The 14904-nt window shown below is 38.6% G+C and overlaps 1 protein-coding gene across 1 annotated transcript in view; it reads right to left on the bottom strand.

Moving 5' to 3' along the window:
- Positions 1–13018, bottom strand: part of cerk (ceramide kinase) — a 70045-nt gene extending 57027 nt beyond the window's left edge. Inside the window, exon 1 of the mRNA XM_057855708.1 lies at positions 12816–13018. Within this exon, the coding sequence (XP_057711691.1) occupies positions 12816–12954 (139 nt within the window). The 5' untranslated portion in view covers positions 12955–13018. The remainder of the gene's footprint in view (positions 1–12815) is intronic.
- Positions 13019–14904: the final 1886 nt, after the last annotated feature.

Raw genomic sequence — 14904 nt, 5'->3', positions numbered from 1 at the left:
ATCCATCCATCCATCCATCCATCCATCCATCCATCCATCCATCCATCCATCCATCCATCCATCCATCCGTACTTCCATACATCCATCCGTACATCCATACATCCATCTGTACATCCATCCGTACATCCATCCGTACATCCATCCGTCCATCCATCCATCCATCCATCCATCCATCCATCCATCCATCCATCCATCCATCCATCCATCCATCCATCCATCCATCCATCCATCCATCCATCATCCATCCATCCATCCATCCATCCATCCATCCATCCATCCATCCATCCATCCATCCGTACATCCGTACATCATTCCATCCCTGCATCCTTCCGTCCATCCATCCTTCCATCTGTACATCTGTCTATCTATCCGTACATCCGTACATCCATCAATCCGTATTGCCATCCATCTGTACATCCATCCGTCCGTCCGTTCGTCCGTCCATCCATCCATCCATCCATCCGTACATCCCTCCATCCATCCGAACTTCCTTTTCTTGTGGACGCAAGTAGAAGTGTAACCACTGTATTGTTTATTCCCACCCAAAACACACGTAAGCATCGATACAGACAGACTTTGAGACGATACGAGAATTGCATGACAGAATCCATCTACAGTATCTATCTGAAAAAAAGTCCCGAAAATAGTATGATAAATCGTCAATTAACTAATTTGCTCCCAAAAACGAATAAATACGTTCTATTTTGAATTGTTTCAGTGTCCCAAAGACATATTTATACGTCTTTTACGCTTTTTTTTTTCATAAGAGACATCTCTGGGTTCAGAGATGCAACTGAGCTCCAAAGCACAAAGCTGAAGGTCCATTTTAAAGCAATAAAACTGGCCACTGGACGGCAGTAGCGCATTTGGTAAGACCCGCAACCGGATTCAACGGCAACGAAAGGCCAGGCCACACGGCCGGGGCGCCGGCGGAAGGATGCCAGGCGGCGGACGACCGAGCAGAATAACTGAGAGGACGCCCGAGACGCCAGGCGCTGGATGACCGAGCATAACGACCGGGACCACCAGTGCAGCAGAAGATAGCTCTATTTGTCTTGTTGTTTATCTTATTTTGTAAAAGGAAAACATTATTCGATGTTTGGGATGTAACTAAAGCAAAAAGCTGTGTTAAAGTCAAAGTTATGTTTGAAATGTATGCGTTCACAAAAAGCTCAATTTCTCTGTTTTTTCATCAGAAATTGGAAAATTGCTCAAACTAAGCTATTTTCTGATGCTGATTTCTAAAGAATGGAAAAAGAACTTTTTTCTTCTTGCTGAAAGAAGAGTCTAATCTTTTTTTTTGGTGGGTTCCATGTTTATATAGCAAAAGAACAGAATTTTCTGCGGGCCTTGCAAAATCAGTCAAAATCCAGTAAAACAGCGAAGGGCCTTGCTCTGGTGAAAATGGCTGGGAGTGAATGAGTTAAAGTTTCTCTTTAATAATAGTATTTAAATTGAACTCCAAATCTACTCCCATTGCTTCAAGTGATTTTGTCACTATTTATTACTAAACACCAGATCTTTATCTCTAGCAAATATCTCGACACCATCCCTTCCCCCGGGGGGTGAACACAGACATGCAAGGCTTTAGTGGGCCTCAGGTTGTGCCTCTCGCTGAGCGCCCTTATTTGAAGGCAAGAGGCTCAAACATATGCTGTGAGTTTTAAAAAAGATCTCCCTTCCAGGTTGCAGCTTGCAGTATATATCCGAGGAAAGATCAAGATTTACTCTGTTTAGACTAGGGGTGGGAACCTCTAGGTAGCTCACGATACGATACAAGTCATTCTAGGATACTCTACAATGCAACTAAAAAAACAGCTGTGAATTGAAAGTAGTTTATCACTAGTATATGTCCAATCCGTTTGAAGTGGGAGGGTGGCAGCGAATGAACATTCATTTGGGGGGCATTTAAGGGTCACTTCCTGTTGATTTTGAGGCATTTACAGGCTACCGAAAAGAAAGAGTGTCAATGAACAAGAAGTGACCTGTGAATGCCCACAAAAAGACTTGACCCCTCCTATTCAAAATGAAATGGATTCCAATGGCCGTCAAAGGCAGTCAATTTTGATTTCGACAACAACAAAATGAACAGAAAGTGACCCAAAATCAACAGTAATTGAGGACTAATCAATGGCAAGACACCCAATGAGTTAATTTTGGGGCATTTCAGGGCCTTCTCTGTGGATTTTTGCACTACTTCCTGTTGATTTTCAGTCGCTCTCCTATCCTTTTGGGGACATTCCTTAGTCACTTCCTTTTCAGTAACCCAAAATCAACAGGAAGTGACCAGTAAATGCCCCCCAAAATCGACTGGAAATGAGCCATAACTGCCCCAAAAAGGAAAAGGAAGTGTCCGAACTCAACAAGGAAATCACCGAGAAGTGCCCCAAAATCGATAGAAAATGAACCCGAAATGAACAGGTAGTGAGCCAAAATCAATAGAAACGAACGTGTAAATGCCCTAAAATAATTTCGTAGCAACTTACTGTACATTTTGAGTCATTTCCTGTTTATTTTTGGTCACTTACTGATGATTTTGGGGCATTTGCAGGTCACTTCCTGATGATTTTTTTTTTTTGAGTGAAAAGGAAATGAGTTAAGAATGTCCCCAAATGAATAGGAAGTGACCTAAAATCAACAGGAAGTAAACTGTAAATGCCCTAAAATAATTTCGTAGCAACTTCCTGTACATTTTAGGTCATTTCCTGTTGATTTTTGGTCACTTCCTATTGATTTTGGGGCACTTAGGGGGCACAAACTGTTGATTTTGGAGCGATTATGGGTCACTTCCTGTTGATTTTGGGTTACTGAAAAGGAAGTGACTTAAGAATGTCCCCCAAATGAATAGGAAGTGACTCAAAATTTAACATTTCCCTGTTGATTTTGGGTCACTTCCTATTGATTTTGGGGCATTGTCAGGTCACTTCCTGTTGATTTTGGGTTACTGAAAAGGAAGTGACTTAAAAATGTCCCCAAAATGAACAGGAAGTGACCTGTAAATGCCCTAAAATATTTTCTTAGCAACTTCCTGTACATTTTAGGTCATTTCCTGTTGATTTTTGGTCACTTCATATTGATTTTGGGGCATTTAGGGGGCACGACCTGTTGATTTTGGAGCATTTATGGGTCACTTCCTGTTGATTTTGAGTTACTGAAAAGGAAGTGACTTAATAATGTCCCCCAAATGTCACTTCCTTTTGAATTTGGAGAATTTAGGGGTCACGACCTGTTGATTTTGGGGCGTTTATGGGTCACTTCCTGTCGTTTATGAGTTAATGGAAAGGAAGTGACTTAAGAATGTCCCCCAAATGAATAGAAAGTGACTTACAATCAACAGGAAGTAACCTGTAAATGCTCTAAAATAATTTCGTAGCAACTTCCTGTACATTTTAGGTCATTTCCTGTTGATTTTTGGTCACTTCCTATTGATTTTTAGGGTATTGACAGGTCACTTCCTGTTGATTTTTGGGTGTTTATGGATCACCTCCTGTTGATTTTGGGTTACTGAAAAGGAAATAACTCAAGAACGTCCACAAGTGAATAGGAAGTGACCTAAAATCAACATTTACCGATTTTGGGTCACTTCCTTTTCCTTATGTGATATTAACGGGTCACTTCCTGTTGATTTTGGGTTTCTGAAAAGGAAATGACTCAAAAAAGTCCCCAAATGAAGAGGAAGTGACCCAAAATCAACATTTCCCATTGATTTTGGGTCACTTCCTTTTCCTTTTGTGACATTTGCGGGTCACTTTCTGTTGATTTCGGGGCATTTATGGTTCTCTCCTTGTTAATTTTGGGGCATTTACAGGTCACTTCCTATTGATTTAAGGGCATTTACAGTTCACTTTCTGTTAATCGGTCAATTCCTGTTGATTTTCGGACTTATTTACGAGTCACTTCCTATTGATTTTGGCTCACTTCCGACACATTTTGGGTCTTTTCTCGTTGATTTTGGAGCATTTCTGGGTCCTTTTCCGTCCATCGATCACTTCCTGCTGATTCCAGCTCGCTTCCCGTACATTTTGGGTCATTTCCTGTTGATTACGGGGCATTTCCAGGTCACTTTCTGTTGATTGCGGGGTATTTACAAGTTCAATCACTATTGAATTTGGCTGACTTGCTATGTATTTTGGGTAATTTCCTGTTATTTGGGGGCGTTTCCGGGTCACTTCCTGTGCATAGGTCCCTTAATGTTTATTTTTGGGGTATTTGCATGTCACTTCCTACATATTTTGGGACATTTACGGGTCTCTTCCTGTTAATCGGTGACATCCTGTTCATATTAGAGCATTTCCAGATGATTTCAGGTCACTTTCTGTTGATTTTGGGGCATTTTCAAGTCACTTCCTGTTGATTTCAGCTCAATTCCTGTACATTTTGGTCATTTACAGTTGATTTTGGGGAATATTCGGGTCACTTCCTGTTCATAAGTCACTTTCCGTTAATTTGGGGTATTAACGGGCCACATTGTTTTGATTTTGGCACTTCCTGTTCATTTCGAGTCATTTCCTATTGATTTCGGGGGATTTCTAGGTCACTTTCTGTTGATCGGTGATTTCGTTTTTGATTTCGGACACTTCTTATTCCTTTTTGGGGCAGTTGAGTCACTTTCTGTTGATTTTTGGGCATTTACAAGTCACTTCCTATTGATTTCAGCCCCCTTCCTGTACATTTTGGGGTCATTTACTGTTGATTTTGGAGAGTATCCTGGTCACTTCCTGTCCATAGGTCACTTTCTGTTGATTTTGAGGCATAACGTGTCACTTTCTGTTCATCGGTGATTTCCTTGTTGATTTGGGACACTTCTTATTCCTTTTTGGGGTAGTTACGGGTCACTTCCTGTTGATTTTGGGTTGTTTAAGGGTCACTTCCTGTTCATAGGTCACTTTTTGTTTATTTTGGGGTATTTATTGGTCACTTCGTTTAGCTTTTGGCACTTCCTGTTCATTTCGGGTCATTTCCTATTGATTTCGGGGCATTTCTGGGTCACTTTCTGTTCATCGGGGATTTCCTTGTTGATTTTGGACACTTCTTATTCCTTTTTGGGCCAGTTTGGGGTCACTCCCTGTTTATTTTGGAGCATTTACAGGTCTCTTCCTCTTACTTGGTGGCTTCTTGTTGATTTTTGGGCATTTTCATGTAACTCCCTATTGATTTCAAGTCACTTTCTGTTGATTTTGGGGCATTTACAAGTCACTTAATGTAGATTTCAGCTCACTTCCTGTACATTTTGGGTCATTTACTGTTGATTTTGGGGAATATCCGGGTCATTTCATGTTCATCGGTCACTTTCTGTTTTTTGGGGCGTATTATCGGGTAACTTAGTTTTGATTTGGGCACATCCTGTCAATTTCGGGTCATTTCTTATTGATTTCGAGGCATTTCTGGGTCACTTTCTGTTGATTGGTGATTTCCTTGTTGATTTCAGACACTTCTTATTCCTTTTTGGGGCAGTTACGGGTCGCATCCTGTTGATTTCAGCTCACTTCCTGTACATTTTGGATCATTTACTGTTGATTTTGAGGCATAACGGGTCACTTTCTGTTCATCGGTGATTTCCTTGTTGATTTCGGACACTTCTTATTCTTTTTTGGGGCAGTTTCTGGTCACTCCCTGTTGATTTTGGGGCATTTACGGGTCTCGTCCTGTTACTCGGTGGCTTGCTGTTGTTTTTAGGGCATTTCCAGGTAACTTCTTATTGATTTCAGGTCATTTTTTGTTGATTTTGGAGCATTTACAAGTCACTTCCTGTTGATTTCAGCTCACTTCCTGTACATTTTGGGTCATTTATTGTTGATTTTGGAGAATATCTGGGTCACTTCCTGTTCATAGGTCACTATGTGTTGATTTTGAGGCACAACAGGTCACTTTCTGTTCATCAGTTATTTCCTTGTTGATTTCGGACACTTCCTATTCTGTTTTGGGGCAATTACGAGTCACTTCCTGTTGATTTTGTGTCACTCAACAGGAAGTGACCTGTAAATGCCCATAAAAGCTAACGTAGACACTATTCTAACAGAAACTTTTATTAGCAACCTATGACTGACAGCTGCTCTGATTCTAGCAAATCCACTTAAATGTCAACGGCGCTATGCGCAAGTGAAGTTTACAACTCGTAATGAGTCCTCTTGGCATTTACACTCACTGATGATTGGACAAACATGAAAAACGGGCTAAAGAAACGCTGTCATGTCAAATGGATGACGTGATTCTCCGTGATAAAATCTGCGAGTAATTGTTCTACTCTGGTTGAACCCTTATCTGATCTTCCATCCGTCATCCCAGTGGTTTTAATTCACACATTTGGAAGTGTATATTCCGCGTGACTCAAACAACAATTCCTCCCACTCGTCATTTGCATACCCAACAGGATTATTTCCAAAATGGTGGGCATGGAACTAGTATCCAGTATCTCAAAAAAAGCAGACAAATGTCCCGGGGATGTTTGTAAAAATTATAATCAGACAGCTATAGTTTAACTTAAGCTGCAAAAAAAATTAAGTCAACAGGAAAAATGAAGCCTACAAGGAATAATAAAAGGGGAGCTTTAATTAAAATTGGGCATTTACAGGTGACTTCCTGTTGATTTTGAGTCACTTCCTATTCATTTGGGGACAAAATAAAGAGGAAGTGACCTGTAAATGCCCCAAAATCAACAGAAAGTGCTCAGAAATGAATAGGAAGTAACCCGGAAATGCCAAAAGATGAAAAGAAAATGACCCAAAATCAATCAAAAATCAATTGGGAGTGAAGTCAACAGGAAATGAAGCAGGACCGAGAACGAACAATGAAATTTGTTATGTGCAAAATGTATTTTGACATGTGGCATTTTTTTTGCCATGTGGCAAAATGTATTTTGGCATGTGGCATTTTTTATGTGCTATGCGGCATTTCTTTTGCCAGGTGGCATTTTTTTATTTTAGTATGTGGCAAAACGGATTTTGGCATGTCGCATTTATTTTTGGAATGTGGCATTTTGGCACATACCAAAAAATGCCACATGGAAAAAAATGCCAAATACCAAAATCCATTTTGCTACATACTGCCAAAAAAAATGCCAAATATAAAAAAAAAACATACACCAAAATCAATTTTTTCACATACTAAAAAATGCCACATACTAAAATCCATTTTGCCACATACCAAAAAAATACTACATGTCAAAAAAATGCCAGATGCAAAAATACATTTTTCCACATGGCAAAAAAATGCCACATGCAAAAATAGATATTTCCACATTTCCACATGGCAAAAAAATGCCACATGCCAAAATACATTTTGCCACATACAAAAAAAATTCCAAATACAAAAAAAAATGCCACATACCAAAATCCATTTTGCCACATACAAAAATAGGCCAAATACCAAAAAAAAAAAAAAAAAAAAAAATGCCACATGGAAAAAAATGCCACATACCAAAATCCATTTTGCCACATACCCCCCCACAAAACGCCAAATGCCGATTAAAAAAAAAAAAAAAAAAAATGCCATACACCAAAATCCATTTTGCCACATCCTAAACAAATGCCACTTACCAAATTCCATTTTGCCACATACCCCAAAACTACCACATGCCAAAAAAATGACACATGCAAAAATACATATTTCCACATGGCAAAAAAATGGCACATGGCAAAATCAATTTTGCCACATACAAAAAAAAATTTCAAAATACCAAAAAAAAACAAAACAGACCAAAAATAATGCCACATGGAAAACAATGCCACATGCTAAATTCATTTTGCCACATACATAAAAATGCCAAATACAAAAATAAAAAAATGCCACATGCCAAACTTCATTTTGCCACACACCAACAATAATGCCACATGGAAAAAATGCCACATACCAAAATCCATTTTGCCACATACAAAAAAATGCCAAATACAAAAAAAAATGCCACATGCCAAATTCAATTTTGTTACACGCCAAAAATAATGCCACATGGAAAAAAATGTGACATACCAAAATCCGTTTTGCCACATACCAAAAAAAAAAAAAAGCCAAATACAAAAAAAATGCCACATAGCAAAATCCATTTTGCCACATACCAAAAAAACGCCACATACCAAAATCCATATTGCCACATACCAAAAAAATGCCACATGCAAAAATACATATTTCCACATGACAAAATAAATGCCACATGCAAAAATACATATTTCCACATGACAACATAAATGCCACATGGCAAAATTTTGCCATATGCAAAAAAAAAAAAAAAAAAAAAAAAAAAAAAATGCAAAACACTGCAAAAAAAAAAAAAAATGCCACATGCCAAAATCCATTTTGCGTCACATAAAAAAAAATGTAACATGGAAAAAAATGCCACATGCCAAAATTTTTTTGCCACACACCAAAAATAATGCCACATAGGAAAAAAATGCCACATACCAAAATCCATTTTGCCACACACCAAAAATAATGCCACATGGAAAAATACATTTTGCCACATGACAAAAAAAAAGTGCCACATGGCAAAATCAGTTTGCCACTTAACAAATAAACTCATAAATCATAAATACCTCACAATCAACAGGAAGTGACCGATAACCAGCAAGTGATCAGTGAATGCCCCAAACTGACCGAAAATCAACACAAAATGACGTGAAGTGCCCCAAAATGAACTCATTGCCTGGCATTGGCTGCCGCTGACGGCCATTGATGTCATATCCGTTTGAAGTGGGAGCGATGGCAGCTGCCGCCCTCCCAGTTTAAATGGATTGGACGCCTACTCGTGATAAACTCATTCCAACTCACAGCAGGAGGATGAAAATAGCTTTTTTTTTTTTGTTTCTTAGTTGTAGAATGGTTTCCTCACCCATGTATCGATAATAGCTGTATAGCCATATCATGATATCATCGTTATCGCTACCTCTAATTTTGATCCAATATGTTTGAAATCTTACCTTCAGCTTCCTGAGGCGATGTGCTGGGTTCCCAACGATCACCCAGAGACATTTTGACGTGACCAACTTGTAACATTGGTTCAATAAAAACAAGTCTTTATGGCAGGATATTATAGTGCGCTTGATACCACTTTGAAGAAGGTCAATGGCCAGGTTTAGAGTGAAGTGTGCTGGCGATAATTGCCCCGCTGGATACGCGACGATGATATCAAACAGGGGAACTCGTTTCCATGTGCAAACTACTGAGCTAATACCCATGTCTGCTTTCATAATTTATGGATTAAGTTCAAATAATATAGCACAGATTTTTAAAAAAATTGTGAGAGTGGCATATAAACAAGGGCGTGTATAGTCCATATATCGGTCCGATATATCGGATATGGACTTTTTTTTCAGCATTATAAAAAAAAGATCAGCCGATAGCAAATCGTTTTGATTAGCCAAAAGTAGCACTACCAGTTTCACCAATGAGATATCGCAACATGACTCCATTATACGATTCAGCGGTATCAATGTTTTTTCCCAAGTAGAGGGCACTCATGCTGTTTGGATGGTAACGAGTCATAGTGTTCTGGTCTGAATTTGATGATTTTTGGAGATACAGCAAGAACCAAAAGTGGTTGGTATGTGGCATTTTTTTGCTATGTGGCAAAATTGATTTTGCCATGTGGCATTTTTTTGACATGTGGCAAAATTGATTTGCCATGTGGCAAAATGGATTTTGCCATGTGGCTTTTTTTTTGCCATGTGGCATTTTTTTTTTTTTATGCGGCAAAATGGATTTTGTCATGTGGCATTTTTTCTTTGCCAAGTGGCATTTTGTTTGCCATCTGGCAAAATTGATTTTGCCATGTGGCATTTTTTTGGTATGTGCCACTTTTCTTTGGTATATGGCATTTTTGCGGGCCATGCACGTCCATGCCATTGACGGCTAAGCACGTCCAACTTTTCCATTCATTTTAAATGGCAGAAAAACATGTGTGGCTGTGATTGTTGACCATCCACTTACCATTACAGCGCACTGACATTCAACTGGCACCCAAGTCAGGCTATGCCATTGACAGCATTGCACGTCCAAGTTTTCCATTCATATTAAATGGCAGAAAAACAAACAAACAAACAAACAAACAAACAAACAAACAAACAAACCAAAATCCATTTTGCTACATGGCAAAATCCATTTTGCCACATACTGTAGCAAAAAAATGCCACAAGGCAAAATCAATTTTTAAAAAATGCCACATGGAAAAAAAGCCACATGGCAAAATCCATGTTGCCACATGGCAAAAAAAAGCCACATGGCAAAATCCATTTCGCTGCATGGCAAAAAAATGCCACATGGCAAAAGCAATGTTGCCACAGGGTGAAAAAAAATGCCACTTGGCGAAATCCATTTTGCCATGTGGTATTTTTTAGCCATGTGGCAAAATTGATTTTGCCATGTGGCATTTTTGCCTTGTCAAAAAAAAATAAATGCCATGTAGCAAAAAAATGCCACATGGCAAAATCAATTTTGCCACACGGCAAAAAAATGCCCCATGGCAAAAAAAAACTGCCACATGGCAAAATCAGTTTTGCCACATGGCAAATATCACCTTTGGTTCTTGGCCCTACTGGATTTTTTTGTAATCTTTTTGGCATAACACATCATTCAAGAGGCTCAGGCATGGATCCACAACCACCGAGCCAGGGACTGGTACCGGTCTGTAGCGCATTTGCTATCGGGCCTGAAGGAAATAGCATCCTATCCCATATTTACCATTTGACTGTTTGTATTACTCTAACACACCCAATATAAAAAAAATCCCATTTAAATCATAGTTTTAGAAAGCAAGTAGAATATACAGTATTTGATATTATGGGTAGTTGGACTTGGCGCTGCAAATTCCAATCACTCCAAGACAACGGCCAGATAAGGGCATAACAAATACAGGATGCCTGGTGACTACGGAAGCCCAACGCACGCGTCATGCAGCTGACTGAGCGAGATTTACGCTAATGGAGCAAGACAAGGAGGTTATGGAGGTGATCTACCAAATCCCGCCATCAGCTCTTCTGAGGGCCAACAATGGACAGTCCAGAACAATGGCGGGACATCCTGTCTTGCCACAAGAAGATTCCACGGCTGAGAATTTCAACATTCGACGCTTAGTTTGCGCTGAGGCTGACAAAATGTCCACCCCTGTTGGCTTTTCAACTGTGCCGCAAGGACTCATTGGCTCAACCTGCAACAAAAAAATTACCCTAAACGACACTAAAACACACCCTTCTCCCAGACCACAGCCCACCTCACCAGAGCCTTCAAAAGAAAGAATTCTTTAGCTTGCGCCATCTTTTCTCTGTGATTTGGTGACTCTGGATCCAGCCTTCCTCCTCGTCTGGGTCTATTTGCTGTTTTGCCTTGCTGCCTGATTGCTGTTGACTTAATATTGTCAACTTGTGTTTCGAAGCCTTTTTCCAGCTTTTATAACTGAATCAGTACAAGGGGTTACAACCAAGATGAACGCACAGGGTTTTGCCTTTTGGCTGGGTTGTTGGGGTTGCACCAGCAAAAAAGAGTATTCTTTTCAACTAATACTTTTTTACATGTACCTGAGTAAATTTTTGGATGACTACTTTTACTTTTACTTGAGTTAAATTATTTAGAAGTAGTGTTGCAACAATTATTCGATTAACTCGAGTTTTTCGATTTGGAAAAAAGTTTGGAATTAAATTTTGCTGCTTCGAGTATTCGTTTAATTAAAGTGGTGTTGTAATGGTTTGTGTAATGGTTTGTTTTGAAATTGTTTGTGGGTGGATACACCCTCTAGTGGCGACAGTGAGTATGACATAATTCAGCTGTTAAGACCAACATAAGCTAAACTTTTTTTTGAGCTTTTTTTTTTTTTTTTTTTAATGCATTCGGAATTTAGTTGGTTGGTATATTTAGCCGTTTTTTGTGGGAACATCTGTTTGAACAATTTGTTAAGAGCATTGTAGGGAAAAAATAGCATTTTATATCATTTAAGCTAGTGGACGTTTGCTATATAAGTTATCCAATTGAACTTCTGTTGTACTTAGATCCTCATTTATTTATTTTTTTAATACGGTTTGAGGCTCAGCTTGGGCATTTTAATTTTTTTCTGTTCCTTATCTGATTACTCGATTATTTGAACTAACTAGTTCATCGATTAATTGACTATTAAAATAATTAATAGCTGCAGCTCAATTTAGAAGTAATGCTACTCTTTACTTAATTTTTGGCTACTCTACCAACATCTGCACTTTAAATGTAACTCATAGCATTAGCGTAGCATTTGCGTTAGCATTAGCTTTAGCATGGTGAGCACCCTCTTAAACCTTCATTTGTTTACATCTCATTATGACGTCCTGGTGGGTGTCTACAATCAAAAAAATAAGTGCTGCGATCGTAGGTTAGGTAGCACTGGACTGAATTAATCCTTTAAAGCAACACTACGTAACTTCTCAACCTTTTAAAATATATTTTCAGAACATTTGTGATGATACAGTTTGTCGAATGACAACTAGTTGAATGAAAAGCAGTCTAACCACTACTGCTTTTGTACACCGGTGTCGCTAAAATCGATCATAAATCGACCAAAACCAAAAAGTTACCTAGTGTTGCTTTAAGTGTCAGATCCTCATTGTAAATTTGAAGATGTTGAAGCAATTCTTTAAAAAATTGCCTTTTTATAATCTATGTGATTTGAGAAAAAAAACAAAACAAGTATTGGCCTCTAATATCGGCTTACAAATTTTTTTTAGATATCAGTATTGGCATCGGTGTTTGAAAAGCCAGTATCAGTCGACCTCTACCTTCAATTAATCAGTAGGAAAGTAATTAGGCACAGTAGTAATCAACCACTTACTGAATATTAATATTTTCTCTCTTCTACATAGACTTACCTGTTGGTGAAGTGCTGACAGAACTTCTCCGCTTCTTCTCAATGTCCTTCCACACCAGAAAATCTCGAAAAAGAGTAACATTCACCTGCCCGTGCTTACTAAAAAGGTTTGACAACAGCACGATATACTGATGATCCATTAGCTGATCAACTTTTGGAGCCGCCACAACAGACTGAGCTCACTCAGTACATGCGCTTGTGCATGTGTTGACTCATAGTGTCAGGGGAACTTGTTTTGTGCAAAGATCGCACACAGGGGAGTGATGAATCACTCTGGAAAAGGAACAAAAGTTTGTACAACTCAGACTCTAGCTTGTTGAGTCACGATAAAAATTACATTGATATATAATCTATCTTGATATGATGTTATGTCAACTGTTTTGTAGAGTTAAACCATACCAGAAATGCAGTGAGAATTTATTGCATCAATGCATCGGCACAATGGGGTCACATGACATGAAAGGGACCCCAAACTTACACATCACGCCATTTGACCATGACCTGCCAACTTCAGGTCATACTCTTTTGACTTCATCCTTTTCTAAGCAGGCTGGAACTTTCACTCTTTTCCAGGCTAATCAGCTAAATACTAATCTGTGTCACAAAGGTCAGTCTGGTCAAAACCTGCCTATAAAGCATTGATATTACATTCTATTTACATGATTTTTCAGCAGGGCCGAGAACCAAAGTGGTATTTGCCATGTGCCATTTTTTTTGCAATGTGGCAAAATGGATTTTGCCATGTGGCATTTTTTTTGCCATGCGGCATAATGAATTTTGCCATGTGGCATTTTTTTGCCATGTGGCAAAATTGATTTTGCCATGTGGCAAAACTGATTTTGCCTTGTGGCAAAATTGATTTTGCCTTGTGGCATTTTTTTGCCACGTGGCAAAATGGATTTTGACATGTGGCATTTTTTACCATGTGGCAAAATGAATGTTGCCATATGGCATTTTTTTTGCCATGTGGCAAAATTGATTTTGCCATGTGGCTTTTTTTGCTGTTTGGCAAAATTGATTTTGCGTTCTGGCAAAATTTATTTTGCCATGTGGCATTTTTTTGCCATGTGGCAAAATGGATTTTGACATGTGGCATTTTTTTGGTTTGTGGCAAAATGGATTTGGGTTTGTCGTATATTTGAAGGCCATGCACGTCCAAATTTTCCTGTCATTTTAAATGGCAGAAAAACAAGTGATTTTTGACCACGCACTTAGCATTACAGCGCATTGACATTCAACTGGCAACCAAGTCAGGCTATGCAATTGATGGCTATTCACGCCCAAATTTTCCAAAATCCAAATCCATTTTGCCACATACCACATGTCAGAATCCATTTTGCTACATGGAATAAAAAATAGCCACATGGCAAAATCAATTTTGCCGCATGGCAAAAACATGTCACATGGCAAAGAAAAACTGCCACATGTCAAAATACATTTTGCCACATGGCAAAGAAAAAATGCCACATGGCAAAATCAATTTTTCCACATGGCAAAATCAATTTGGCCACAGGGCAAATACCACTTTTGGTTCTCGCTTTCTGATTTTTTGCATTCATTTAGCACTCAATTGCAGCCTATGAGTTCACTTTCTCAAGTTAAAGCTTTAACGGATCATATTTTTAATAGGGTAACAGAGTGGACACTAACAGAGGGGACATTTTGTGCTAAAGTTAGCCCTCAAACTACTATTTTTGCTAGCAAAATAGCTAAGATGACTTTGTCTACTCGATGAGAAATGTATCATTTTACAAGTAAACCTTTGCAAATGATTCAATTTCTTTAATGTACAGCTTTAGCAGAGTGGACATGTTATGACCGAGCACACTTGAATGTCGGCCCTAAAAATGCAAAATCTGATTTTTAAAGGAGGTAAACATTAAAATTGCTTACCACAGTCAAATTTCCCTCCACTGGTGTGATATCATCGCAGAAGACTGATGTCATTTATCAATGGAAAATTTTCTTAAGGGACATAAACACAATTTAAGAAAGTTGACAGTGACACTGGGGACAAAAAGAAAACCTTAAATAATTAATTTTGATTTAAAAACAACACATGAAAAAAGATAGTTTATCCAGAACAATAA

Source organism: Corythoichthys intestinalis, chromosome 13, assembly GCF_030265065.1.
Source record: "Corythoichthys intestinalis isolate RoL2023-P3 chromosome 13, ASM3026506v1, whole genome shotgun sequence".
In the NCBI taxonomy this organism is placed as follows: Eukaryota; Metazoa; Chordata; class Actinopteri; order Syngnathiformes; family Syngnathidae; genus Corythoichthys; species Corythoichthys intestinalis.
Note: the sequence above shows the minus strand (reverse complement) of the source record. Positions and strands in the feature narration are given on the sequence as shown.